The 27,791-nt window shown below is 39.4% G+C and overlaps 1 protein-coding gene across 11 annotated transcripts in view; it reads left to right on the forward strand.

The window, feature by feature from the left end:
* The window catches only part of NRXN1 (neurexin 1), a 1,007,877-nt gene that overhangs the window by 501,921 nt on the left and 478,165 nt on the right, over positions 1–27,791 (forward strand). For all 11 annotated transcript variants that reach the window (XM_059659869.1, XM_059659870.1, XM_059659871.1 and 8 more), the window contains 2 exons: positions 17,530–17,703; positions 23,146–23,265. In XM_059659869.1, the coding sequence (XP_059515852.1) occupies positions 17,530–17,703; positions 23,146–23,265 (294 nt within the window). The remainder of the gene's footprint in view (positions 1–17,529; positions 17,704–23,145; positions 23,266–27,791) is intronic.

The raw sequence follows: 27,791 nt of genomic DNA on the forward strand, positions 1-27,791 counted from the left end.
TGTGTTCTATTCCCTCTGGCTATTATGTACAAGCTGCAACATGCAATGAAAAGAGCAGCATAAATTTGCTCTCTGGAATGAATTTCTAGCACAGCTGTACATTCATTGTGGGGCTTTTGAGTCCTGCCCCCTTCAGAGAGATAAAGGGTCGGTGTAATGCCTCCTCATGTTCCTACTCTTGTTCCTATAGTTGGCAAGTGTGTATGTTTGTATGTGGTTGTATATGGGAAGGAGCTGATATTTATTGATTTCCTATGAAATGCTAAGGAGATTTAAATCAGGTTATTTTATTTAATCCTAGCCATTACCCAGGGACTTGAATCAAGGTCAGTCTTGTTCATTCATGAATCTAGTTCAAGAACAAAGAGAGGGAGGAAAGATAGTCTTTGACCTCTGTCTTCCATGGGTATCTTTCTTTATAGCATTACTTGTTTATCCTTCAGCAAATTGAGGACAATTTACTTGATGGGGGACAAAAAAAAAAAAAAGAAAAAGAAAAGAAAAGATTTCTAGGTGACTGGAATACAGTGCCTTCAGGTGTCCACTTAGGAAAACTACTTAAAAATGAATATTTCATTTATAGGCCATGTGTAAGTCAGGCCAGGCTGAGCTTTGCCCTTTGTTCTTCCTCTCAGACCCCAACTTTCTTGCCCCTAAGGGCTTTGAGCAGCTCTCCCTCTGTCCCCTATCTTATCTCTTCCCTCTTCCCACCCAAACTAGGACTATTATCTATTCATTAACCTTCCTTTTATCCTTCCTCAAATCCACCTTTCCCTAATCAGAGATGGCCCAACCAGGGCTTTCCTTTCAAATGCATTCTACTTCCAAGCAAAGATTAGAAGGTAAAGAAAGGCGGGGGAGTACCTCCCTTCCAGGATGTAGCCTGTGTGGGGTTTTTTTGTTTTGTTTTTGTTTTTATTTTTGTTTTTGTTTCCAAATTGAAGGCAAGAACCTCCACCAGCAAAGGAGTTATGATTCCCTTTGTTGCTCTGGTCTGGAGCCAAACCTGCAATATCTCTGAGCTTTGGCTGTAGTATTCTTGTTCTTTCCAACTTGATCTCACACTTGTCTCTGTTACTCAGCTACCTACTCACTCAATCCTGAACATAACCCCTGTGCCCCCATTGTCTCCCCTTTACTGTTGCTATTTGGTAAGTCATTGCTTTGGTACTTGAGCGATCCAGAGGACACCCAAGTCCTGGCCATGTCTAACTAAACATGCCCAAGCTTTGTTCATCCACATGCCATCCAATCGCTCATTTGCTCAAATAAGAAACTTTAAAAGAACAGTCTGACTTTGAGCTTAGCCTTAAAGCAGGAGGTGGCACTGAAAATGGAGGCAAACTCCTGTTGGTGAATTGATTGATTGATCTATTGATTTTTAGTTTGTAAGGGAAAGAGATTTACTCCCATTGCTTCAGTTAATGGGAGATTATTTTAAGGATCCATTAGGAAGAAAGACACATCCTTTTAGCTGCTGAGCCATGAGGTCACACAGCAAATAAGAACTTTGTTCTAATAGTCACACTGGCATCTCAAGAACAACCCTCTTAGGTGCTCCCTTGGCATATCCCCCATACATCCTCCCACTGCTCTGCCCACTCCCACTGGGATCATTTCTCTCTCTTCTCTGCTTCTGGCTTTTTCTACCTTGCCTTCTTCCAACTCATGGCTCCTACCTATGGCTTTTGTTCCTGTGTATGTCCCCAGTTCTGTCAACTCTCTGCGTCGGCTCACGTTCAAATTCCCCAGAGTGAGTGGACCTGCCTGGAACACAGCTTCATGGGCCTTTGCCCTGCAGCGGTCGCTCAGGCTCACTTCCTCAGGCCAAGCCGCTGTAAACAAAGAGGTAGATTTGCAAGGTATAAAATGTGAACTGAAAAGATGATCTCTAGGGAAGGAGGCTGGGCTGGAAGGCTCCCCTTAGCTTCTCAGAAGGTAGCAGGGTGATTTGCCTATTTAGAAAGGCCCTCCATGTAGTCCCAGACAGTGAGGAGAGGAGGAATTAAGGGGTTTTGAGAAGGAGAGTGGAGTTTTTGATGCACTTTAGAATCTTTTCTTTGGCTTCCGTGTAGAGAATGGGCTGAGGCTGGTGAGGAAAGAGATCGCTTTGGAGGCAATCATCATGTATGGACCATAAAAGTAAGACTTGCCATTTTTGTTCCTCCTTTTCCCACACAAGCATTGAAAGACACTTAGAGATATGAAACTATTGTTTCCTGCCTTCTCCATTTTGTTTCCAGGTTTTGCAGGACTCAGTCTCAATCTATTTTGTTTACTGTAATTCCTTTGTCAGCTCATTTTACTCACTCTCACCCCCACCCCCTATGAGATGTTGTTTTCTTTCCATGCCCAGTTGTCTTGACCCATTTGCTTGTCTTGGAAGTTCTTTCCTCTGCTTCCCCACAAACCCTGGATCAGCTTACACATCTGCAGCAGAGTTCAAGTTCCTTGTTCCCTAAAAGCACTTTAAAAAAATCCTTTACCCTTTGTGATTGTTCTGGAATCTCTTCTACATTAGCCATAGTTTTCCATGTTTCGTTTTTTCAATTCCCTCCAAATCTGTTATTTGAAATTTCTCTTCCCACCTTTTATCATTGATCTTGAAGACAATCTGGTATGACCCATTCCTTTCACAAATAAGAGGAATATGCTCAGGCAGCTAGTTAGTGTTTTATATCTAGTATTTAATTCCCAGTTCAATAATTTTTACAATAGACCAGGGAAAACAAGCTTTTTTTTTTTTTCTTCCTCACATCAACCTCAGTTAACTACTAGTGACAGCCTGGAGCAACATTCTGAAAAGAAATCTGAGACCTTCTATGGACTCACTGGAGAAGACTATTCCCATGGCCAGCCATAGGTGCAAGATGTAGACTGTAGGCCATCTACCGGCTTTTCATTTCTGGTGCAGGTTTGATGGTCCCAAACCTTCCCATTCCTAGTTGTTTGGCTGTAGGTTATAGAGGTGTTTAAAGCCCTGATGCTGGTTTCTGCTCATCCACAACATTGGCTAAGCTCTGACAGCCTCAGGCCTTGGCTTGTGTGCTTACAAATTAGTAAGGGAGCTCATGCACCAGAAAATATAGCTTTCCTCAGTCCTCCCACAGGGATGTGTAGGCTCCTGGAAACCTGAACCCATGGCTCAAATGCCTTTCAAATGTGGTACCAATTTACCATGGGGCAGGCAGTGATTAGATGAGCTGATCTCATAAAGCTGGTGGTATTTAGGGTGTGAAGAAGCAAGTGCCTGCAGGTGCTCAGAGCTGGGGGCTCTTAAAGGTCACGTGACTTCTCGAGAGATCTCAGCCTCTTCATAGCTGGGTTTTCAGTGCTCGTCCCTCTTCAGGGACTGCCAAGGTGAAGCTGATCCATCTTCCCAGAGGTTGAGCTTCTCTGGATGTCAGAGCCAACTGGGAAAGCAAGCTTGGCAAAGTCTCTCTCACTCCAGAACGTGAGTCTCATAGTTTGCTTGGTTCTCAGACCTAACCTTTTTTTTCTGAAGGGAGAATTAGACAAAGGTCTTTGGGGTACAAAAAGCATAAACCCATTCAGGCTAATTTAAGTCATAAGGGCGGGGGGGGGGGTGGTGGTGGAAGAGGCAAGGTATAGCACTCAAGGGCTCAAGGGCAAGAAGCAGATTTCTAGGCTGTGCATCATAAAAGCATCTTTGCCTGTTGGTCTCCACGGGGGCTGTTGCTCTCAGCTTCCCAACGAGCACCCCTCATTCTTCTCTCTCTCTCTGCACAATGTGAAAGCTTTCTCTGCTTTCATAAACACTGGCAAACTTGGCCTCCCCAGACCTGACTTTCCACCTCTGACCAATTCAGAGACCCAAGAGAAACTCGCTTGAGTTTAGGAATCCTAGTGCCAAATTCTTGGGAGAGTAAATTTGGTTGGAACACATGTTATCCCTGTGGCCAGGAAGGGAATGTATGGCTGCTCTGGATTTGTTTGAAGAAATAAACAGGACACTTGAGATATAATGGAGCCATCAAAGGAGCCAAAGGTGATCTTTAAACTGCTATGCAAAAGTCAGGGGATTGGGTTTCCTTGCCCTGGGGCAGGGGTTGGAGGTAGCTGCTCCCATCATCAAGATACTGGAAAACTAGGCATTGCATGGAACCAAATGTTCAGTTGACTAAACTCATCAATGCTTGGGCGAACAAAATTATGTTGTGGGTGGAGGGAGAGACTGTGCTGACCTGGGCTTACAGGCAGCACCTGGGACACAAAAGCCCGAAATCAGAGGCTTGCGGCAAATCATGAGAAACACAGGGGGAAGAAGAATACTAGGTGTTTATTTTCTGTGGAATTGGAAAGGATCAAACCAGGCTCCTCTAGGTCTGGAAAGGCCAGAGGGGCCTGGCGGACTCTGGGTAAGGTTATCGTTGTTGATTACAGATCCCAAAAGTAAGTTTCACTGTTATTTTCAGGCAGTTGTTACATTTCGATTGGCTTGGTAGTAATAGACCGCCACCCCCTTTGACTGTGACTCAGAGGAAAACTAGCTTCTACCCCCTGAACCTGCACAGTTCCTCCTGAGCCATGGGGTTAGCATTGAAATAGACTGGAAACTAGGTGGGCTCATCCCCACTGCTATAGAGATGCTCTGGAGCTGATTTTGCCATCTTTACTCCTATAGGAGAGCAGGGTTTTGATGGCACGGAGCTGCTGTTGGCTCACTGTTTTCACCCACTGGAGGGGACTTCCAGTGCTGCTGCAGGGGAACATTCGGTCAGTCGGGCTTTCTTGCTAATGCCACATTCATGTGGTTTTCTAAGTCTGCTTTAAAAAAGGGCCCTATCTTGGTCTTTGCAATTATTGTGTTTTGTCTTGAGAATGACGTGAGAAGCAATAAAGCATTGTAATTAAGGCGGTGTTAGACAGACTTGGCTGAAATACCATCTCTATTTTATGTGTCTTTAGTGGAGGAAGCTACACCACTATCTTCAGCATCTACCTTTACTAAGCACTAGCTAAGATGTACAGAGAGGACCTCTTTCATTTTCATGACAGAGTGGTGGGGTGGCTGTACTTAGGTCCACAATACAGATGATGAAATGAAAGTAAGGCTTAGAGAGGTTTTTAACATCTCACCTTTCAGATAATGATGGTAATATTAAATAGTAATAAGTATTTTAACCATTTCTGAGGGTTTGTCCCGTCCCATGCACTGTTATAAATAGTTTACACCTAGGATCTCATTGATTTCTCCCAAGGAGGCAGGAGCTCAGCCAGTGTGTTCTTGGAAGCTCAAGGGTTCATAACCAGGGCAGACTCATAAGGCTCACCTGCCCATAACAGCTGTTGGCAATGATGTTATCCCCGTACCTACCCTGGCACAGGACAGCCCATCTGGTCGTCTCGGGATTTTTTGGAGGTTACTTATTAACCTGCCTAGCCAGGCTGTACAATGTCCTCACTCCCCACGCCCTCCCCACACACTGCTTACATCTCCCATCACTGGTTTTCCCCGGGAGTTCAGGGATTTTTAAAAAGACCTAGTACTCATGTACTGTATCTACTTTTGGCATTTATACATTTAACATGAATGGTTCCATCTATTTTTGAGAAACTTGGTGGTCTGTGACATAATTACTGGTACACTTGCCAGGACACAAGTTTGAATCATGCACAGTGATGGCCATATGCAGACCTGAGTATCTTTGAGAGAGATTGTCTTGTGGCCTCGAATCTGTCTTTGTTCTCTATTCAGAGTTACATTATAATAAACTACCTTCATTATTGTCATTATCATCATAATGAACTCAATGACTAATGTTATTTATTGACTATCTATAGGTCAGACACCGTGTTAAGGGCTCAAATGCCATATTGTTAAAGAAGTATGATGTTTGAATCTAATCAAGCTACAATATTTTCACCTCAAACCATCACTTTAAAATATATTTTGTTGAGGTATTTGTATCATATACCAGTTTAAGGAAATGTTTGGGCTCATTTTTAAGACAATTCTGTAGTCATTTTACATTATAAAACAACTGCAATTCAAAAATTTTAAAAACTGTCCAATCTAAGCTACTTATTAATCAAAACTGAAATTTGGGGTGGGAGTCTATTTGGGCCAGTCACAGGCAGGAACAGGGGCATTTCAGCTTTGTCCCTTCCTGTTACGGTCTTCCCACAGCTTGGTGATGAGACTAGATGATGTTCTGTTCAGACTCCTGGTCTGACAGATCCTCAAGTTCACTCTTCCTTTTCTGGTGCACTCCTGGGTTCATCCAAGGTTCCTCTGCTGGGATCTCCTGTCCTTCAGCCCCGTGGAGTGGTTATGCCCTCTGTTCCTTCTGCCAGCCTCACTTCTGGGGTCTGCTCCACCCCAGGCAGTCCTGCCTGGCTTGCTTTCCCTGCACATGGGGCCCACGTCTGCCCATGAGCAATGCCCATGCATTGTGTCTCACCAGCCCTGAGAGCCTTGGAAGTAAGGCCCATTCCCAATGCTTTCATTTTACTCTTCTGTGTGAACTTTCTTAATATGTCAGGCCCTAGTCCTGTATCCCCCAACTCTGTGGTCGGCAAGCTGCGGCTCGCGAGCCACATGCGGCTCTTTGGCCCCTTGGGTGTGGCTCTTCCTAAGCCTTAGGAGTACCCTAATTAAGTTAATAACAATGTACCTACCTATATAGTTTAAGTTTAAAAAAATTGGCTCTCAAAAGAAATTTCAATCGTTGTACTGTTGATATTTGGCTCTGTTGACTATGTGTTTGCCGACCACTGCAACTGCAGGAAACAAAGCAGGTTTTCAAGGAGACCTGAGAGCCTTCTCACTAAGCTTGGGGCTAGGTTGTAAGCTCACATTTATTGCATAGTAAGACCTACCTATGTCAAAAATATTTTTAGACATCTTTCTTTCCAATTTCTTAGACATCTTAATTTCCTTTATTGTTGTTATGAAGATGATGTCCTTAATGTAACTGAGGGACTCAAGGCCTGAGAACCAGTATTTTATCATTTCCTTTGTAAATTTTGCATTTAGTTATCTGTCTAAGACTCACATTATCTCATATCTATAGTGTTGGCACTTTGGTCAGAACTTCAACTCTGATATTCTATCACAAGTTGGTCTCTTAATCTTTACAATAATTAGATGAGTGAGCTATTAATGCTCATATATTATAGATGAGAAAAAGGAAACTCAGAAAAGCTGAGTTGTCTACAAATAGAATTTGAACTCAAGTCTGTAGAAGCATTTAAATACTGCTATATATATTGGCCAACATATTAGAAGGGTTTTTTTTATGATTATCTAGAGTGAAAAATAGTATGTATTTTAACCTTAGGGAAATTTTCATATAATAAAATGCATTTTCTCCTCCATATACAGAATGGGGCAAAAGTAGGTTGACAGTTTTTTTTTACAGAAAATAATACAGTAATCAATAAATATTACTAGAATAAAATGTGTTCCATGTATTCACAACTGTAAAACTACTTTCTCCCCACCCTAGAAGTTCTTCAAGCTTCTATATTACTATGGTGCATGGTGCTGAAAATTTCACTTTGGTAATTACAAAAGCATTGGATATTTTATTTTCACTTTCCACATGCTCAGCCCTTCCCTATGCTTTGCACAGAGCCTGTACATTGGTTCTATCTCCTTGGCCCCTGAAGTCTTCCTCAAATACTTCAGCCCAAAATTTTAATTGCTCAATGTCCTTAATATATAGTTTATAGAATATGTGCATTTATAGGTGCTTTAAAGCAGGCCCAGACAAGTATAGCACTTGGTGGAATGATTGGAGATTGCCCAATCAATCAATCAATCAGTCATCAGCTTGTGCCAGAGGACTATGTGCCAGTCCATTCAACTGCTGGAGCCATCCATTTCCCCAGCCTTTAAGGAACGTTGCCCACACCTCCCTGCCCTCCTTTTTGATCCCTGCTGTTAACTATTAGCTTTTCTCCTTAAGAATAATTTAAATAGTGGAAGAACAAAGTATTTGGAGACATGCCTAAGGGAATAACACCATTCCAGGGGGGCCTCATGACCTCATTGAGAATATTCTATCCTTCAGGCACAGAAGGAATTCCTTCTTTGAAAAAAAAAATACAAAAAAAGTTTAAGTATTTAAGAAATAAAGAGTTTCAGTGAAGCTCATGACATTGTAGAAGTTTTCTGTCAATTCTGTAAAGTTTTTGTGTGCTTTGTACCTTACGGTTCTTTCAAGCTGTCCAGGAAACTGCTGAGGGCTTTACCCTCTTATCCTGTATAACTGAGCTGAGAGCAGGTGCCATTTTTTTTTAACCTGCATCAAAGAGGCCATTATTATGGGGAAGAACTGGTCTTTTATACTTTCCATATACACCACCAGGGTTTCCCCACGCAGAATAAATGTTCCTTTGTTTTGAAATAGAAAAATTAAATTTTGGAAAATAAGAAGAAAAAAAAAAAGCCAATAGTTATCTTGAGCTACTTAAACTCTCAGGGCAGATGAACAGGTTTGCATAGGTCTGCTTACTGCTCCCTTAGTTATAAGTCATTTTTAATTTCAGGAACAGTCATTTCTAAACTCCTCCACCAACTCTATTCCTGTCACTGAGATGGTTTTTAGTAAAAATAGGCAGTGTGGTGCAGTAGGAAAAGAGGTAGGTAGCCTGGGAGTGGGAGGCTGGCATGGTGGTGCTTTTTCTCCTTGTGCTGGTTGTATGGCCTTGGACAGGCTACTTATCTTTCCAGAAGGATAGTTTGCTCACCTGTATGGTGAGGGTACTAATCACTTCCTGCCTATTGTGAAGAGTTGGTATGAGGATTAAATGGAATGAGAAAAGGCAAAGGACCATTCAAACCTAGGCACTGTGCATATGGAAGGCGTAACAGTGCCTGTGAGCTCAAGATCCTCTGAGTTGAGTGCAGCCCCAGGGAGAGAATAATGAAACCTGAAATGGTGACAGAATTGTGTGCTGCTAAAGGATGTTGGAGGCATCTAAACTGGCTGCCACTTGCATAGGGGATAAAGGAAAACAAATGAAAATATTTGGATCCCTTTGAAGCAAAAGGTAGATTTGCAAAGCTGTGAGATGAAGTTGGCTGGGCATGGATTTATACGACTGGACTCCCACCCCATCTGCCACAGGGTCACTGTCATAGTGGGTTTAAAAGAAGATGGGTTGCCGCATACACATCCACAGCAATTTTATTTCATTATTTCCCATTGAACATGCCCACCAGCTTTCCCGCACAGGAGGCTGGCCAAACACACAAGCAAAATCTGTCTTCATGTTGTGAGTCTTATAACCGTACTTTTTAAAAAAAGGTCACATTTTGGGGAAATTTTATTTCAAAAATATCAGCTCCAACAGAAATTTCAGAATATCGAAAGCATGTTTCTCTCCTGCCCAGAAACATAATGTCAATATTAACTCTCAAAGACTCACTATAGGAAAACATTAAGGTCTGAACTCCAACTGATTGGAATCCCCCCACCTGTTCACACACCGATATTAGGTTGGGCAAAGGATGAATGTAGGTGTCTTACTTATCTCTTTGTGGGAGGCAATTGAGAAGTAGCTGACATATCTAAAAATCAAATTTGGGAGTCTTAAGAATTCTACCCACTTATCAGAATTGTGATACCTAATACTTATGGCTATGGAAGCAAATTGACTTTATCTTCATGTGATTACTAAACAAGGAGATGAGCCCTCACCCCCAGTTTTGTCCCAGGAATCTGTGTTATTTTGCTTGGACTTCTGGGAATGTTTATGGCGGTTACTTTCCTCCATCGCCCAAGGTACTCCTAAACACTTCTACATTTTGTACTAGTGAAGCTCTACAAATTTGCTACTTGCCACTTAGAGTATACAGTGTGTAACCAGTGTAAATTAAGCAAGAATTATCATAGTTGTAGAAGACCTGGGCTTGGAATCAGACCCTGCCATTTTCTGGTAGTATAGCCTTGAGCCATAGTGTCTTTATGATATTATAGCCTTGAACCATAGCTCACCAGGTTAACACCAAATGAAACACTACATGTGCCAGTGCTTGATGAAGTTTAGAATACTACGCCAATGTGTACTGTTGTAATAATAAAGCCAGAGCTGACTTTTCTGGTTTTGACCAAGGCAGTTCTTGACACTGATTACCAAGAAGTCAAAGCAGGGTGGTGGGGGAGGTTTTCTCTCACTCAGACAGGGCTCTATACATTGAAATTCAGCTACCTCAGTGATTTTTGAGTGAAATGTAAAGTCTTTTTACCACAGACAATATACTATTACTCTTGGGTGTGGGAGCCTGTAGGGCCAGGAAGACTGTGGTTGACAAGGAACTAAAAGGTAGAGTCTTTTAACTGCAGAAGGCTCATGAAGAGGTTCTCAGTAAGCGCACATTGATACCATTCACTATTTTTGTACTTCTATCGTTGTCTGCCTCTCTCTACAAATAAATGCAATGTATGCCAGTTAAAATCTGTCATGAATTCTATCAGAATGGGAAAAAAATGCCACTGCATTGAATGATCTTAATGAACTAGATGCTGTTCAAGAGAGGGGTCAGTAGAAATATTTCCCACAATTAACTTTATTATTTCTTGAGAGGAGGAAACCAGGGATAAATAAGAGTGGTGTAACCCATAAACACCTTCAGTATGCCCTTACTGTTTGAGTGATTAATTATTGCTTGCAACCTGCTGATTTATCCATTTATTCAATGAGAACAAGTAATCATTGAGTCCCTACTAATTGAAAATGAGAATATAGTGATGCTTAGCTCATAACATTTTTAGGAATTTATAGAACAATGGGAAGATAAGACAGCCACACAAAGAACTAGGAGATAAATAGTAATTGCCAGAAAAGAGGTTCAAACATTACGTGGATTCAAAGGTCATACTTGCCTATGACTGGGGACACAAATACAATAACAAGGAAGAATATCGGTGGAGTCCCCCAAATTGGATAGGGTTTTGAAATGGAAGATTGGGAGAGGAAAGGTGTTCATGATAGAAGTAATATGCACAGTAAAGAATGATGAAGCGACATGAACATGCAGTATTGGAAAAATACAGTTTGACTAAAGATTAGGATATAGGGATGGGATTGATGTTATCTTAACTCTCTGCCAGGCTAACGTCATTGGAGAAAGATTGTTCAAAATTTAGGAACAGTGACTGAGGCTGGATAATTCAAAATCTTGAACACTGCTAACTTCAGGCTTTATTTAGAAGAGAGAGGAAGGTACTGAAGAAATCAGACACAGTGGGAAGACTGATAATGGTGTTGATGAGGAGGATGGATGGAGGCAGGGACGCCAGATAACAAGTTATTGAATGAAAGGTGTACAAGGGGAAAAGGAGACAAGTACTGGAAAAGGAAATGAAAATAGAAAAGATGAGTGTCAGAAGTATTGGCAATAGTTTGAATGTAAGCTCTGAGATACAGAATGAAGTTAAAAATAATTTTGAACTTTCCTTTTGGGTATCAGGGAGACTAGAAATGCGATTATTATGAAACAGGGAAGTCTGGACATAGTTCTCCAGCAAGGGGAAAGATGATGGTTTGATTTTAGACTGAACTTAGAAAGCCCGGCAAGCCTAAAAATGATTCACAGGCATTGCCTACAGAAGCAAACACCGGTAGTTCTAGGATTGAACCCTTACTGTACTGAGGAAGACTAAGGTATATAAAGCTAGAGAATGAGTAATAAATCAAACTGTTCACCACCAGGCATCTCTTCATCAAAGAGTTTCTAAAATTTACCTGACTTTTTTCATAGAGATCTATAAAGGACACAGCTCTTGTATCTTAGAACAAAACATCTAGTTGAGTTGCCAGCTTTGACTTCAATATTGGATATTTCCTGTGCTTTGAACTCGGATGTGGCTTTGGATAGGGTTAGCTGTTCAATCCCATGTGTGGTTTGTTTTAAAAGTTTCCATTTATCTACTTGTAGGCTCAAATGTATTAGAGAAATATTAATGACTCCCATGCTTTTACTTTCAGTAATTTAATATCATTTACTTAAGCAATCACAGGAAATAGTGACTCTGACTTTCTTCCAGGAGGAAAAAAAAAGAGTAAATAAGTGACTGTTTGTGTCCTAGGGGTTATAGATGATTTTTTTCTCCTATCTAACAGGGCACACTTTCATAAAACAAGGCTTACATTTTATTTGCCTCCCAAAGAAATGCTGTATTAAGGTATATGGTCAAGATCTGACCTGCGGGTGTTCCTTTGTGGATATGCAATAAACGATTGACATTAAAGGCGATTGCAAATTTGGAGCAGAGTTTGATCCCTGGGGTAAGGGGATGCACTCATACTGCAGAATAGCTCTTAGAAACCATTCCAGCCTGTGTGTACTTATTCTACTAGCCAATCACAAGAATTGAGAGAAAAGTTAGAGTTGTCTCCAAATTTGCTGTCCAAAGTCCAGTGTTCACATCCCAGAATTGTACTTTCTCCGGTCCAGCCAGAAGGAAAGGGAGGCAGTGTGTATTCCTTACTTCAGCTTTTTCTTTTTTCAAGTGCCACTTACAAGAAATTACTGGAGCCTCACGTCTCCCTGGAGTTTTAGTTACCCAAATCTACAAAGCAGATGTCCTTTATAAATATGCTGTTTTTTAAATTAGAATGAAAGCGAGATGTTTAAGAGGCACCAAAAATCCATGTGAATAACGGGAAAGCTGAGTCAAAGAACTAATTATACCCTGATACTTGCATCCTGCTGCTGCAAGGCGGACCTCGGAGCCCTCGCTCTAATTGCCTATGCCCCCTGTTTTAAGAGAAGAGAAAACCTCTTACACCACTTCATCTGCTTTTGGTTGAGGGCTCCCAAGCCATGCCTCACAGCCCCACCATCTTTTCCCTAAGCTCCCAGTTTACATTGTCTCATGCCAATAGGGCATTCCTACTCAAATTCCAGGTGAGCAATGTTAAATTACAATTTCATCTCTTCTTTCCAAATTATTACTGCTTCATGTTCCCCTGTTTCCTAGCCTGCGTGGCTTCTGTTTGGGGACTTACCTTTTCGTTGTTGTTCAGCTTTCGTTTTTAAACCAGTAGTCATATATTCTATTGTGCTACAATCGCCCTTCTTTTGAGTTGACTTATCCAACACTATTTACCAGTGCCCCTTTGAAAAATTCTCTCTTCTTGCCAAGTCTGGCCTTTTATACTCTTTTTTGAATGCTGTATTCATTTTATCTCCGTGGTAAACCTGTGCTGGTTTCCATGCCTGCAACCTATATATATGTCATTACAACATCATGTGTCCCATATTTCCTTCTGGTCTAAACTCTCCAGAAAGCTCCACCTCACCATCCAAGTCCATAGGCCCATTCAGCATGAACCTTACAACCTGACCCTTGCATTTTTGTGTCCCTTAATCTGTTTTATCAAATTAGGAGATATTCATCAAGCAACTGTCCTGTTTCTGTTACCAGGTTCAATGCTGGTAATATGGGCAGCTTATGAGGTTCTGAGTATGTCAGCAGAGCCTCTTGAGCTGCCCATAGTGTAGTGCAAGACACAGTTCTAGGATACAAATGACCGAAAACTGAATCAAGTAAAATAAAACGTGTACGCTTGACACCTGGATACTCCATTACACGAGAAACAAGGGCACTACCTGGACTCGCTCTTCTGTCTCAGTGCAATCAACATAGAATGAGATACACTATAGATGCGTAGTCCTTACCAGACATGTCCACATAACCACACCAGTAGCAGTGACGGGCTGAGTGTGTGCTCTACCCCAGTGTTCACACACATTCTTTATAATCCTCACAGGTGGGCATTGTTAACCCATTCCACTGGTGAAGGATCTGACTCTTAAAGAAGTTATGTAACAATGTGCCTACACTGAGACAACCAATAAGTGGCAGAGCCAGGATTTGTAGCCATATATAACTTAAAAGCTTGTGCACTATTCCCTACTACTCACTACTGCCCAACTACTACGGAATGGATACCTGTGATATTCACATACATATATATACACTATATGTGCTAAAGATAAGGGTATTCTTGAGATTAAAAAACAACAGATGTTTTGAGATTATGTAGCTTTGTTTGTACATGTGCTCTGCATCTTCTATGGAAAATATCCCAATTCCATTGTTGCCTTGTCAATTGCATACATGGTCTGCTTAAAGGGTCTGAATAAAAAGCACTCATAGCTTGAAGAAAGGGCAACACGATGGTTTCAAGTCTAGAGGAAACTGGCTCTTAGCGGATGTCCATCCTGGCTCTCCTTCACACAAGGGTCATTAAAAGGCATACCCTCCTTCCCATGCTCAGGATGTTGCCTGGGAGATCCCATTAGTGCTAATGGGTCATCTTCTTGCCAGCACCCTGAGGATCAAAAGGAGAAGCTGCATCTTTGATGAAGTGCTAATGCTGCACAGGTCTCAGGCCACTTAAGGGTTTTCTTTGTTCTCTTCATATGGCAACCCAACAGGGGACCTTAGACCACTGTCTGTTGTATGAAGAGTTTATAAGGACCATGTTAAGTGGTGGTACTAAGTGCAGCTTCCGTAATGAAAATGATGCCCCTACTTACAACGCCAGACCCATCCACCTTGGCGTGTTTGAGGCTTGTATCCTGCACAGCTTGAATCGATCGTTTCTGCTCTTTAATAGCACAAGGGAAAGCTCACTACTTTTTCTTTAATACACTTTAAAAAGTTGTTCAACAAATAAGTTTGCTAATAGAAAAAAAATAGGATTGTGGCAGGAAGTGGGGAAAGGAAGTCAATGCATTTTAGAATTAGTGCTCTCCCCATGTGTTGCCTTACCATTCTTCTTTCTTCTTTTCTATTGTGACCTCAATATTTATTGAGTGCCCACTGTGCTATATAGCCTGGTACTAGGCACTGTGGGAGAATGTAAAACAAAGACACAGTCTCTCTCCTCCAGGAGGTTATCATCACAAAGGACAAGATTGTTTATCAAATATAGTGTTCCCTACCTAACTTTCAGTACTGAGTTCTATATCTGAAGCAGTGCCAAGAATTCTTTATTTAACACCCACTGTTCCTAATACTACATTTATTAGGTCTAGAGGAGAGCTTGAATTTCCTAACAATTTTAGTGTAATAAACTAGTATAGGGAGCATTTTCCTGCCTTGACATTTGGCATGTAACAGTATGACTCTCAGCCCACAATCTCAGATGTGCAAGAAATCTATCTCTATTTTTCTATAACTCACCTTGGTTTCTACATTGAGCTCTGATTTGTTGAGTTAGTGAAAATATCATCTCAGGCAATTTTAGTTTTCTTATTTCCCTGGAATTGTGTCTAAATTAAGTGGGGTGAGGATTTCCCAGGGTACCAATTTGGGGGATGTAGAGAGAGATTGCATAGGAGCTGCCCTTGGATATTCTGTATTCATAGCTCAGATGCTCAATGAATTGCTACCCAGCACCTTCATTCTTGTATGCATAACCCCTTCAGGTCAGTCATTTTCTGCTTATTTTTTTGTGCCACTCAGGGAATTGTTCTGTTGCTCCTCCACCACAGTAGACTATGGGAAGTTCTATGAGTCTGCCTAAACTCTCAGCATGTCCAAATTTACCATGCAGCCATTTCTTCTCAAGGTTTTCACTGCTGCTTCTGAGTTCTCTTGGGGAAATGCACACAGATCAATATCACCCCGTAAGCCTACCTGAGGTTTTAGCATTCCCCATGGATCCCCCTCAAGTCAGAGCACAATGTCTTCTTTTTGTTATTCACCAATGACTGAGCTCACTGAGCTCCAACTTTCTCTCCTGCTTGCCCACAGGAGAGGCAGGAAAGCTTTGCTCTTCTTATGTAATTGCCTGTATATTCTACTTTAATCCTCTAAAAGTCTTGGCTTTTAAGACTCACATATAGAAAGATAATTTGTAACTTTAGTTTATGATTCATTTCTCTTCTCTGAGGCATCTAAAACACAATGGCTTGAAATGTAAGAGAGGAAAGTCTAAGGAGAAAAAGGAAATGTGTGGAAAAAAAATCAAATTATTTCAAAAATAGTATTCCAGCTCAGACCAAGAACACGCCACCTTTTAATATTAGTAGTTAATAGTCAATAGATGTTTATGTTCTTTAAGAGGTGGAAGAAGTCAAAACATCCAGTACCTTCAGTGCAAATTATGCAGGATTAATGATATTCTAGTGTAATACTTAGAGCCTTAGTTAGTAGGTCAAGGACCGAAGTTCTCAGTTTTTATGGCTAAATGACTTTCAGCAAGCTCAATGTACTCATCAGTGTAATCCAAGAGTGTTATATCTGCGGATTGATTTTTACCCTACCTACAAGCTAATCGGTTAGCTTATTACTGGTTCACAGATGCTGGCAGAATACATAAGGTTTCTGGGTCAGAGGCCTAGGACGTTATTACTCATGACTAAACAAACAGCATGTGTATCGGTTCTCCTTGTTCCCAAGTCCCATGAAGACAACACAGGGGGGGTCCCAGTAAGCATGAGTAGTGCAAGGGATTAGTGTTAAAATGGGGAAAAGGTATCAAGTGGCATGAAAGTTAGAATGGTTAATGTGAGAGAAAATTCAAATGACAAAAGTCAGAAGTAGCGAAAGAGAGTATGTTCATCAGGACTTGTAAACAGGGGCAATGTATTATGGTATTTGGGGGTCACCCTCCTTATGTTCTGCACTGATTAAGTGTTTAATGAACCAAAGTCCATTAATTACATCTACTCAATGCCATTTAGATATGGTGAATAATCTGTGATAGGGAGGGAAACAGAATCAAACATAAATTGCAGTTTATTTTTTAAAGTAGTGGCCCATAAACCTAGACACATGAAGATGACAAAGTAGAGCAAAGTGCTGCATTAGAAACTGCAATAAAATTTGGGGGGGAAATTGACAGCTTGTTAACAGATCCCAGTGTAGCATAAAGAATTCAAAGTGGTATAACTATAGATAATAATAATAATAAAAATAACCTGAAAAAGGACAAAAAAATTCAGGTATATATCCAGACTATTGTGGGAGTGAGTTAGTGAATAAAATAGGTACAGGCAAGGAAAATGGGCTTAAGCATAGTAGAAAAAGTAATTTTGGACCCTAGAGAAAATTTGTTGAACTTCTGATTAACTGAAAACCCAGACTTCTCTAAGCAGAAAGTAGGTTTGATAATAACCCCTATTGACTGTCTGTTACATATTTTCACTATGATGGATACTTTTTGTATTTTCTCTCAGTTAATCCTTACATAACCCTAGGTTTTATTTCTATTTTAGAAATGAGACTAGTAATGATCAGAAAAAAAAAAAACCCAAAAAACAAATTGTTAAAGTTACAGAGTTGGAAATAATGGGGCTCAGATTTCAATGCAGGAACATGTAACCACTTGGCCCATGTTCCTCCCACTTGGCCACACTGTATGGCACTCAGTGCATTCTATTGGTTTGTGCTTTCAGAAAGATAACTAGTTTTAAAATTAGCCTGTTTTTATTAATTTAATGAAAAGTAAACCTCACTATAATTTTTTCCTGTCCTATTGTATGTTTAAAGTCAAGGACATGTTCCTTTTGTGACCAAAACTTTGATCTTTCCACAGGTGACTTGTATATAGGAGGAGTGGCAAAAGAAACATACAAATCCTTGCCGAAACTTGTCCATGCCAAGGAGGGCTTTCAAGGCTGCCTGGCATCAGTCGATCTAAATGGACGGCTTCCAGACCTCATCTCAGATGCCCTTTTCTGCAATGGACAGATTGAGAGAGGATGCGAAGGTACTAGATTTTGTTATATCACACTCTAATAACTCCAATTCTACCTGTAAATGAGAACAGATCTCTCTAGCCAGCAAAATTCATCTCTGCCAACTGGTCAACCCCCCACTGAGGGCTTAGAAATTCTTATTCATGTTTTTAACCTTTCAACCCATAAATCTTATTTTTTCTGGACTGTTTGCAGGCCTACACTATGTCTGATGTCAAACAGGAGCTATATCCATGGTTCTTGTTATATTCTGCTTCTTTGCATTCTATAGTTTACATAGTTTGTGTGTTTATCGGCTCTGCAATGCTTGCTTTATAACATTAAATAGACATCCCATTTAGAGTGGAAAAATATATTTATTCCAGCAAGTGTTCATCAGTTTGAGCCTGTTGTTTGAAATACACATTCAATAGGATATAACAAGAGAATAAAGTTTAGATACCATTCCCAAATTACTTTTTGGTTTGTATCTAGCCAGCAGCATGAGTATATATATTATCAGTTTGTTTTAGCAAAAATTGGTTTCTCCTACTACTCAAGACTAGTATTCCCTGCTTCAGAAATGTGTTCAAGAGTCTTCCTGTTCTTCTGTGCTTTCTATCAGACTCAGATCTGTAGGAGTACTTTTTGATTGCTACTTCCATTTGAGATAATTTTCACTTCAACACCTCAGATTGTTTGAGCCAATTCTCCCTCCATAAATGTAATTTAATCACATTATCTTGAATTTTCTGGTTCTGAATGTGTTGCTGCTTCTCCTTTAATGTTGAACACAGTTTGGGCCGTTTTGAAAACTTTAAATTCATAAGGAAATTTTCCATGGGAGAAGCAAAGAAAGAAATGTGAATTCCTATCCCCTGGGAGATTATGAATCATTTTCTCTCAGCCCAAATAATGCCATTAGACTTAGCAATTACCTAAGCTCGTGGGATTTTTTTTTATTTGAAAATATATTTTTTCTCTCTGCAACATATATTTCACTGAAAAGTCAGATGAAATTCAAACTGTATTTTAACCCTGCCGAAGGGTAAGGCTATTTAATGGACGTCTCTGTCAAATTGATTTTTAATGTTATAACCATGTTTATTTTCTTTCTTTCAAATTTTGGAGTAACACTTTCTGTAAAACAAAGGGAAACTTGTGTTTTCTACTTTACCAGTTTAGCAAAGCCAACAAAGTTGTTAAGTGAATAACTCCCTTCTAGTGGATAGATACAAGAATGTGAGATACAACTTGAATTCTTGAATGCGGTCTAATTCGTGAGAATAAGTACATTAAAAACAAAGTACTACAAACTATCCTGAAAATATTTTTCAAAAATAGGTCTTTCTACCAATTGCTTGATAAGTGACATCTCATCCGTAAAAACATGGTGAGAGAAGACAGACACATTCACAACTAAACACATACCAGATAGAAAACCACAAACACACATGATTCCCACCCCCCCCCACCCCCACTGGCACATGATATGAGAGGAAGATGTATTGAGAAAGAATATTAGCAGAAATGATATTTCATGTTATTTTCCCACATAATCTAGCGGGCAAGTTGGTTAAGGCGACTGGATTTTATATCCTCTTAGAAAGCCATAAACTTCATTCAGTAGATGATAACAATGATTCCTTCCTACCTTATGTAGGATGCTTTAATATCTGAGGTTTAATAATTCTCACCCTCTTTACCTCATTTTTCTTTTTTTTTTTCTTCTTGGAATGTTACCTTACCCCTGCCTTTCTGCCTTGACACTTTCCTCATTTTTTAATTCCAACATCAATATTAACAACTTTTAATTTATGATTATTTCTATCCTATATGTTTTCTAGGAATCTCAGATGTACCTGTCCTAGGAATAATTACATGCTTTTAGGATTTGTGATCATATTCTAAGTACTCCTTAAATTCTCTCTTTAGATATTATTGTTTCAAGAATTTTGAGTCCAAGTCACATTGGGCTCACTTAACTTTCATATTAATAGAAATAGTACAAACTTCACATAACTAAATATCTTTTCACTATTTTCTATCATTCTTACCCAAAAGGACCTAAAAATCTCTAAGCCCCTTTTATGTAAGAAGTTTTTGGACTTCCCTAAATATTCACTTGCTGCTTTTCATTTCTAACTAATCTTAGCTGGTAAGAGCTCATGTTGTTTATACCGCATATTACCTAGGGGAGGGAGCTTGCACATTCCTTGAGGATGAATCTTTCTCCAACTTTAGCCAGTGTTAGAAATGGCCGTATAATTGTTAAGACCCAATTACTGGACACCACCCCCAGGGATTCTGACTCAGTCGGTCCAGGATGGGGCCCAAGAATTTACATTGATAACAAGGTCCTAAATGAAGCTGATGCTATTGGTCTGAGAACCACACTTTGAATTCTACTGCTTGAGATGGCATTGCCCTGCTTACATAAAAGGCAAGGTGAACTGGTAACCAGGCTCAGTTCAGCTCAGTATTGAGTCCAGTTAACTTTCATATGTGAAGTCAGTGATTTTTTTTTTTAACTTACATACTCTTTGCCTAGACTCCTCACACTCGGCCCCATATGCTATTTTATTTACTCCTCAAAACTATATAAACTAGGTATTACAGACTTTTTTAGATAAGTAGGTCAAGCCTCAGAGATGGGGGGTGACCTTTCTGAGGTCACAGGGCTAGTAAGTGGATGATGGAAGCTTTGAACCCAAGTTTACCTTACGTAAAGCTCAGACATCTAACCACTTTTAGCTATTGTCTCTTTGGTTTCCAGAGATTGTAGTTTTACCTTCACTTTTCTTTCCTTTTCAGACATGTCCTTATCTTTTAACCACTTAATACAAATGTCCTTGTGGCTTGTTTCTATTTTTTTGTGTGTGACAAAAATAAAGGTACATGATATAACTAAAGGGAAAAATAAATTGCAGGCCAGATGCCTGCCAATGTTTAAATATTGTTCTAGAAAGTGAGTATTTTGAAAAATGTATCTTGTCAGGCATAGGCATGCATTCTCTTGTAATACTGGAATATAAAAAGACTGTTGTGATAATGAAAAAAAATAGTAATAAAAGCATGTCTTTATGCCTACATAAATTTTGGCAGGTACCCTGAGTTGCTGCTTCACAAAATGAGGAGATTACTCTTTAGGGTTGCAATTTTACCAGCTTGAGAGTTCAGCATCATTTTGTAATTGTATTTCTGATCATTTTTGCAAAAACGAAAATCTGGCCCTTCATCAGTGTTTGCTCCTGCTCTTTTCTGCAAGGGAGCACCCATCCCTTGATCAAACAGCCACTGGGCTTGCACCACTCCTTGACCCGATGCTTATCCCAAGAAGGAATGTGCTAAGGACTATTGCTTTAAGAGTTTGTTCATTTTTTTAATTTTTTTTTTAGCAAACACTATTTTCAGTCTCTACTACCATGAGATAAAGATCATCAGATCACTTACCTCTCACAGATTAGAAGAACAACAAAAACTAAATAATTCAGTGGTTCTTGGTTATTTGATGCAATGGGTGAGAAAAACTATTACGTCTACTCAGTCTCTCAGACCTGTGAGATTATTATAATTATTAGTAACAACTGTTACTAATAGTAACTATTATTACTACTATGCCAAAATTATTGTTATTATATAGTTAGTATTTAGAACAGGGGAGGGCAAACTTTTTGACTCGAGGGCCACAGTGGGTTCTTAAACTGGACCAGAGGGCCGGAACAAAAGCATGGATGGAGTGTTTGTGTGAACTAATATAAATTCAAAGTAAAAATCATTACATAAAAGGGTACGGTCTTTTTTTTTTTTTTAGTTTTATTCATTTCAAACTGGCCGGATCCGGCCCGCGGGCCGTAGTTTGCCCACGGCTGATTTAGAATATTATGGTTGTGAGAATTCACGTGGGTTATGCTAAATTTAATAACTTTCTATGAAGAATACCTTTAAGAAAACCATAATAGAAATCTGATTGTAAATACCATGTTAAAATGGACATTTTACAAAAACATTAACTTATATAAAGGCTAATTTTAGGTAATTCTCACTCACTAAAGCAGTTACCCCAATTACTGGTGTCTATCTTGACATTTTCATAAAAACTATATAATTGTGTTTACTACGGAATACTTTAAATTTTTATTCTATAGTTATTTAGTTGGCTAGTATTCCATTTTCAACCGTTCCTAAGTTATTCTTAGTATTGAGGTTCTACAATGCAGTCAGTCCCTCCAGTACTGTGCTTATATCTGTCCAAGAGAGGAAAAGGTACAGAAGCCCTTTTAACTTTCCTTCATTTCATGTCATCAGCTCAATTAATCTTTTTATATATATACACACACACACATATATAGTAAAATTCTAATAAATTACCGCTTTCTTATTTTTGGCTTAAGATTTATGGCTGTTCGTATGAATTTATTTGCTTTACATAGCATTTCTCTCCCCCTTTACAGCAGCATGCTTTCTGAATCTGGACGTTCTCCTGTGTTTGCCTCATTTCAGTATTGCTTACTAACATTTAATATATTTTGCTTTTTTTTTTAATTTTGCTGACAAAGTTGCATTGATGAAAGCTGACTTGCAAGGTAGATAGCCCTGTGTGTACAAAACAAGACTGAAACCCCATAATACCGAGTGGAAACCACCAAATAACATTTTTTTAACATTTTTGCAGTAACTGTTGTTTGGGTTCAGATTTAATTTTTCTCCTTTTTTTGCACATTGTGCAAGAAACCTCATTCTGTAGCATAGTTTGCATAAAGGCTTTCAGTCTTGACTATGTTTGTATAATGGTTACCTTTAGTGCTTTTATCATCCTTCGTTTAGTTCTTTGTTTTTCAGTGTTCTAGTTCTGATTCTTTAGAAATAGAATAGCATTCTTTTTCCTTGTATGTTAAAATGGGGCATGTCATTTATACAGAGTTATTCATTTTATGTTTAATTGCATGAAATTGTCAAAGCATGCGAATTGATACTTGCCAACATACCTATTGGAAACACCCAACAATCATAACTTTATCCATAGTTTGTGCAGGGAAACTTCTAGAAGACCTAGGACATTTTTGCATACCTCTCTTCAGTTATCTCAATTTCATGAAGTTATAATCTCTATTTTTCATGGTGTCTCTATTCATTGTGAGAAGTTAAGGAGATCCATGCACTTTTCTGAAATTCAAATGGTGGTAGAGAATTATGGATGATGCCTAATCATACTGGAAGCTTTGTGCTTGCTTTTACTATTTGTTGGTTTCATTTACTATTATAATGTATTTTGTCCTGCACTTGAAACTTCAGAAAACATTCATATTACAGCTTCTCTGTTTCTAATTCAGGTGTGTGAACTAGAACTTTCAAAACTGGTTTGGTCATATACTTTGAGGTGTTGGCAACTACTATATGTGACCTAGCTCGTGTATAAAGCACTTTGGGATTTTTAAATAGGAAACCAAGTTTCTTTTGGATTGTGTTAACAGGGCCCAGCACAACCTGCCAAGAGGACTCGTGTTCCAATCAAGGCGTGTGCCTGCAGCAGTGGGATGGCTTCAGCTGTGACTGCAGCATGACTTCCTTCAGTGGCCCGCTCTGCAATGACCGTAAGTACCTGTGCGCACGTGGACTGATATTCATCTTTGTTACAGTTTGATGTCCAGGCTCTCAAATGGGGATGCTTCATAGTGTCTGTAAGGTACACGGTCCTAAGCAGGTGAAGCAGTTGTTTCTACAGAAAAGACCCTCTTAAATACTAAGGTATTAATCAAGGATGCTGTAAGCTACCTGGTAGGCTGATGCTGGTGATTCTTCGGTTTTTCCACGCTTGTCCATTGTTTTGAATTGCTAATGGTCACCGTGTTGAAAATAATGTTTTTATGTCCTACGTGTGACAGTTCACCCTGGTTTTATTGAAAGAGACTTCATAAGTGCTTTATATCAAGTGATGTTTAATTTTGTAGGGTTACATCTTGAGGACTGTAATTTTAGCAAATGGTGACAGCTCTCATTATGTTTATTCCACTCTCTATTGTATTCAAGCCAATATCTACCTTTTACTTTAAAAACATGTTTAAACTTTGTGCTTGAAGTACTCTCCCTTATACTTTAGCCACTTGTGGGTTTTCCCCCTCTTCGCCTCACAATATAAGCATGACAGAGAAACAGTGTTCACCTTGTACCATGGGACATCTGGTAGTGTCTAAGCTGTGTGACTGCAGTGAGGATTTTGAGATTGAATTAACTGGTACGGAGAATGATGTTTTGTTTCTAAAAGTTAAAATAGATCCTGCTTTATAGCATTTCATCAAAACAATAAAAGCATTTCCCACAAAACATTACATTTCTGTATTGAGAAAATATTTGTGACAAAGCTTCCTGGTTGTAAAATAAGGCACCTGCTTTATGTTTGTAAATGCTACCACATTTAAGGAAAGCTAGTCTAGGATGATGGGATAGGCCAGTGGTCGGCAAACTGCGGCTCTTTGGCCCCTTGAGTGTGGCTCTTCGGCCCCTTGACTGTGGCTCTTCCACAAAGTACCACATGTGGGCACGCACATACAGTGCGATTGAAACTTCGTGGCCCATGCACAGAAGTCAGTATTTTGTGGAAGAACCACACTCAAGGGGCAAAAAGCCGCAGTTTGCCGACCACTGGGATAGATGATGGTGATGATTGAAGGTCTGGGCTTCCATGTGAAGGCTGGGCTTGAGAATGGATTTAAAGAAAGACTGTGTTCATTTTGACCTTTTTCTATTAGAGACTCTCTTCATGTCTGTAGATATATGTATCACAATGTTGAAAATGGGGTCAAACTATAATATTTCATTGAACTAAGTTGTTGCCCAGCAATAGTGTACAATTCACCATCTCTCTTCAAGTTTCCTATCCAAAATATTGAATGCAGATATAACAAGCAATTAATGAAAAGTAAAATAGTACCGGGAAGCGATCACACCACCGCAGATGGAGAAATATTTAGTCTCCATTTTACCAGTGACATCTTTCATAGAATTTCAAGTAAACTTTCACATATTTGCAAACAGTGTATTTCTACAATCAAATCACACAAACCACCTCATTTGGGGTTATATGAATAACCTTACATAAGATTTAGTACTTATATGTACATAAAGCAAAGCAAATAACTTATAGATGATTTTAATAAAGATATATATATATATATATATATATATATATATATATATATATATATATATATATATATATATATATATATATATATATACTAGAGGCCAGGTGTATGAAAATTCATGCACTGGAGGAGGGGCGGGGGTCCCTCAGCCAAGCCTGCCCCCTCTCACAGTCCGGGAGCCCTCAGGAGCGGGAGGCGATGTCCCATCACACCTCTGCTGCTGCCACTGCCAGCAGCGCAAGCCTTGGCCGGTCCTGGTTACCTGAGCCTCAGGCAGCCCTGGGCAGCCTTCATCTGAGGTTTGCCTGTGCCTCGGGCTTGCCCTGGGTGTCTGGCAGGCTGAGGGGACTGAGGGACTCTGGAGGCAGGCGTGCCATGCGCCTGCTACCCCAGCGGAGCTGAGGGGACTGGGTGCCGCCATCTTTGAGGGTGGGACAGTCAATTAGCATATTCCTTCCTTATTGGCTGTGGGTGCTACCATCTTTGCAACAGTGTGAGGGTCAGTTAGCATATCCCCTCTTTATTAGATAGGATATATATACACAGAATAGTTACTTCCATAGAAAATAACATAAACTTATGCTCAAGGACAAGAAGACTAATAATTTGGTATGCTTTTATTAAGACAAAGTTTTAAGCATGTTTGATCCTAACAGATATGTGATCACATGTGCAGGCTGAGAGAGCTTTTGTGCAGGAAAATTTTTTTCATTTTGCTAAAGAACTTTCATTGCCAAACTTTGCTTAATCTAGTTTATATGTTTTATAAAACAGTTGCCATTTGGTTGTGTCAGATTGTGCATTCTCATATACTGGTTAAGTAGGAAGAATATAATTTTCTGTATCTATTTGCTAGACATTTCCTAAAGGAACATCGAGATCCTACTTTAAGTATCATGCTGTCTTCAAATCATTTTTACAGAAAATTATTTGAATTCAGCTCTGGGTGATAGTAGTGGCGATGCCAATGATAAGGCTATTTGTTATTTTCTTGTAAATAAGGTAAATGTCATCCAATAACTGTGTCTCCAGATATGCCTCTTATACAAATCAGCATGAAAATTACTTGGAGGGTTCTGAAAATACATGCATTTTGATTAAATCATTACCTCTTAGTGGGTTTTCTGGAAATGTGAGTTTCTTGGTTTGTACTTCGGAGTTTTGGTAGTGAGGATATGGAGGTAGAAATGAATATTTAAAAGCAAATCTTATTTTCATATGAACTATAATTTTTAGAAGGTACAATAGTAACTGTAAAAGTAGCATGACACATTTTCTTCATTTTTTAAATTGATCAAAATCAGCCTTTTCTCTCTAGCTCATTGTTTCTTTATAAGTTGCACAAATGTAATCAGTGTGATTCCTGGAATTTTAAAAACTTTTTCTGTATAGAGATTGACTTTAAAAAATCAACTTAGGGCATTTCATTTCTTAATGGAATTATTATTTTCAACTTAGGTATTTATTCATATATTCTGTGACTGCAGCCTTCAACTGCATAGAAAACAAACAAAAAAGGAAAATAGACATAAAACTTTTCAAAAGAGGAAAGAACAAAAGCACACCACATTGCAAAAGAGATCCGCTCCCCCATATCCTCCAATAGACCTAAATGTCATCTCTCTGATAAGATTCATAGAGTGGTAAGAATAACGAGAACATTTTATTTATGTTAGCCTGGAGATACAATTTACAATGGGAAGATGGGAATACTTTTTAGCTTGTACGTGTAATCTTGTATAAATCATACTAATTAACGAACTTGAATCCTTCAAAAATAGAGGTACTTAGGCAAATGATGGAAAAGTCTACTTCTAAAGAAAACTTTGTGGAAGCCTTCCTTCCCTGGAAAATTGCCATCTAAATGACCTACTTGTTGACAAAAACAATTGCTTTGAGTGTGTATGGGTGTGTGCACAAGTGTGAGTGTAGTGTACTGAATTCCTCAATTCTTTCATGTCAATGCCATAGTTTAGGTACCCAATATTATTTTTTCTGGTTATTGTAGTAATTTGCAGTTTGAGTTTTTCACTTCTTATTCCTCCGTCCTCCAGTTCACCCCATGCCTCCATACCAGTTCTTCCTTCCTGTTCTCCCTACTTGACATCTCACCCACTTTTCCTGGTTCTCCTGACTGGAGACAATATTTTCCTCCTCTGAATTCTATGGGGTTTTGTTAATGCTGTTTCATCAGCCATCACTCTCTACTTTATAGTTATTTATGTTTGGTCTTATCTCCCTGTAAGACTATATGCTTCGTTCAGGGACAATATTCTTTGTCGTTTTGGCTCATAAGCCCAGTGTTTTGCATATCGTGTTGCATGTAAGTGCTGATCATAGTAACTCATTAAATCAAAGTAGACTAGGTGAATGAATTTTATATAAGGATTTCTAGTACACTGCAGCGGCCAACAACACTCTCCAAAATCATCAGTTTGGAGTTCATGAACCTCCATAGTCTGACCTCAGTGTTCATTTTCATCTTTGTCTATTGCAGAACCTTGTCCGTGAGACATGTTACTGTCAATGATCTTACCTATGGCTTTCTGAACAGCCTGACACTTTCCCATTCTCCTCCCCATTGCCTGTGCTAACTTCTTCTCTTGGAGAATGCACTCTTTCTACCCGGAATCCATTCCTTTTACTCTGTCTGCTTAAAGAATTCTGTTTTCATTTTTAGTCTCTACTTAAACTGGAAACTTCGCTGGTCTTCTGAGCTGAGCATTACCTTTCCCTCTTCTAAAAGAGAAACAGTTTTTGTACTTTCCACATATTGTAGCTCTTTGTGAACTTTCTCTTGGATGTAATCACTTATAGAGTGCTTGCTATGTGCCAGGTCTGAGAGTTTACATTCCTTATATAAGGTCTACCTGTCACCTATACATGCTTGCACACACACACACACACAAACACAAACACAAAATACACACACACACACACACACACACACACCATCATCAAACATTATGCTCCAA

The sequence above is a fragment of the Myotis daubentonii genome, chromosome 12, assembly GCF_963259705.1.
Source record: "Myotis daubentonii chromosome 12, mMyoDau2.1, whole genome shotgun sequence".
In the NCBI taxonomy this organism is placed as follows: domain Eukaryota; kingdom Metazoa; phylum Chordata; class Mammalia; order Chiroptera; family Vespertilionidae; genus Myotis; species Myotis daubentonii.